The sequence below is a fragment of the Alosa sapidissima genome, chromosome 1, assembly GCF_018492685.1.
Source record: "Alosa sapidissima isolate fAloSap1 chromosome 1, fAloSap1.pri, whole genome shotgun sequence".
In the NCBI taxonomy this organism is placed as follows: Eukaryota; Metazoa; Chordata; class Actinopteri; order Clupeiformes; family Clupeidae; genus Alosa; species Alosa sapidissima.
The window spans coordinates 5106913-5109412 of record NC_055957.1 but is presented as its reverse complement, the minus strand read 5'-3'; the positions used below and the strand labels follow the sequence as shown (position 1 = coordinate 5109412).

The following is a 2500-nucleotide window of genomic DNA, read 5'->3' as shown; positions in this document are numbered from 1 at the left end:
ACATTGGACTTTCTTAATTTAATTTATATAGTGTATTTAGTATTTCGTTTTGTTAGTTTTCTTATCTTTCTTATCTTCTACTGTCTTTATTGTACAGTGGAGTTTAGTTATATGTTTATACTTTATAGGTTATATGTTTATACTTATACTTATGTTTACCATTTCTGCTGTAAGTGCATGTTGTGTGTGATGTCTGTATGCTACTGAGACCCTTGAATTTCCCCATGAGGATCAATAAAGTATCTATCTATCTATCTATCTAGTAAACCAGACAACATCTATCAAAGTTCTGTGAACAGACAGACAGACAGACAGACAGACAGACAGACAGACGTTTATGTATTGTAGTGACACAGACAGACAGACAGACAGACAGACAGACGTTTATGCATTGTAGTGACACAGACAGACAGACAGGCAGACAGACAGACAGACAGACGTTTATGCATTGTAGTGAGACAGACGTTTATGCATTGTAGTGACACAGACAGACAGACAGACAGACGTTTATGCATTGTAGTGACACAGACAGACAGACAGACAGACAGACGTTTATGCATTATAGTGACACAGACAGACAGACAGACAGACGTTTATGCATTGTAGTGAGATCAACAGCAGTCTCCTCTGTTAGCTGGCAGTGGGGAATAGTTAGTTATCTGCAAAAGCCAGCAGCTCAGAGCGTCTTCTAAACATGGTCTGCCATTTTGGTTTAAGTTGAGAGCCAACAGCATATTGACTGGTTGGCACTTATCAGCATATTGACTGGTTGGCACTTATCTTACTGCTTGAAAAGTGGAACATTTCTTTACTCTTCGCCATAAACAATGCAACACAACACAACCACACTTCAGTTTGACAGTGCATGACGTTAGCCCATGAAAAGGGAATAAGAATCATCTCTGTCAAAGCATATGATGGAAGTGCTGCTACTGACGCTGGTTGCTACAACAGTCTTGGATTGTAGCCTCGTGCGTGCGTGCGTGCGTGCGTATATTGGAGTGTAATGTGTCCCATGTGTACCGTGTGTGTGTGTCCCGTGTCCAGGACTGTGTGTGTGTGTGTGTGTGTGTGTGTGTGTGTGTGTGTGTAATGTGTCCCATGTGTCCCGTGTGTGTGTCCCGTGTCCAGGACTGTGTGTGTGTGTGTCCTGTGTCCAGGACTGTGTGTGTGTGTGTGTGTGTGTGTGTAATGTGTCCCGTGTGTGTATCCCGGGTCCAGGACGGCCAGAAAGGAGTACATCGTGGCCAAGTACGCTGAGCGGCGCTACGTGCTGCGGAAGGACGACTCGGAGCCGGACCAGTACCGCGTCCACGACACGGTCAAGACGCGCGACCTGACCGCCCTCCTGCAGCTCTACGCCGAGGGGGAGGACCTGGCCAAACCCACCGCACTGCCCGAGGGACAGGTGAGACTGTGTGTGTGTGTGTGTGGGTGTGTGTGTGTGTGTGAGAGAGTCAGTGTGAGGGTGTGTGTGTGTGAGTGTGAGTGTGTTTGTCTATGAATGCACCTATATTTTGTCTGTAGGCTTATGACTTGACCCTTTATTTTGTCTGTAGTCTTGTCTGTAGTCTTGTCTGTAGGCTTGTCTGTAGTCTTGTCTGTAGGCTGTAGGTCTTTTTTGTCTGTTGTGTCTACCTGTTATTGTCTTACCTGCGCTTGACTTTTATTTTGACACTGAGTCTGGAGAAGCAGAGTTCCGTTGAGCAGTGCACTCCTGGCTGTGGTGGAAGGACAATAGTTCACTTTGACTTGGGTTTTGATTTTGGCTCACAATAGATCCATAAATGCCTGTGCCTGTCCTCCCTACTTGACTTTGTTTTTTACACTAAAGTGATCTCATCCCATGAAGTCACTCGATGGAATATTTTGAGCTTGGTTTGTGAAGTCAACGCTGAAATGATGAGATTGATGAAGGCGTGTGTGTGTGTGTGTGTGTGTGTGTGTGTGTGTGTGTGTGTGTGTGTGTGTGTGTGTGTGTGTGTGTGTGTGTGTGTGTGACTTATGGTCCTGCAGTGGCTTCGGGGGTGGGTGTGTTTGTGTTTGTGTTAGGGAGAGTCTTCCTATGGGGCCAAAGGAGAATGCAGTGTGTGTGTGTGTGTGTGTGTGTGTATATGAGACAGGGAGTCTCCTGCTGGGTGTGTGTGTGTAATTATGTGTCTGTAACTGGATGTTGGTGTATATAAGGCAGACAGACCGAGTTCTTGCCGTGTGTGTGTGTGTGTGTGTGTGTGTGTGTGTGTGTGTGTGTGTGTGTGTGTGTGTGTGTTTGTGAGTCTCCACCTCACTCTATATGGGTATTTTATGTGTGTGTGTGTGTGTGTGTGTGTGTGTGTGTGTGTGTGTGTGTGTGTGTGTGTGTGTGTGTGTGCTCTGTAAACAGGACCAGGGCAGTGCTTTTTAATTAGTGCTGGTGTTTTTAAGTGTGAGCTCATAGACCTCCAGCCCATCTCCCTCCTCCCAGCTACCCATCACACAATACAGCACACACACACACACA

At 46.1% G+C, this 2500-nt stretch overlaps 1 protein-coding gene across 1 annotated transcript in view; it reads left to right on the top strand.

The window, feature by feature from the left end:
• Positions 1 to 2500, top strand: part of asap3 (ArfGAP with SH3 domain, ankyrin repeat and PH domain 3) — a 36573-nt gene that overhangs the window by 21471 nt on the left and 12602 nt on the right. The window contains exon 12 of the mRNA XM_042105389.1: positions 1222 to 1408. Within this exon, the coding sequence (XP_041961323.1) occupies positions 1222 to 1408 (187 nt within the window). The remainder of the gene's footprint in view (positions 1 to 1221; positions 1409 to 2500) is intronic.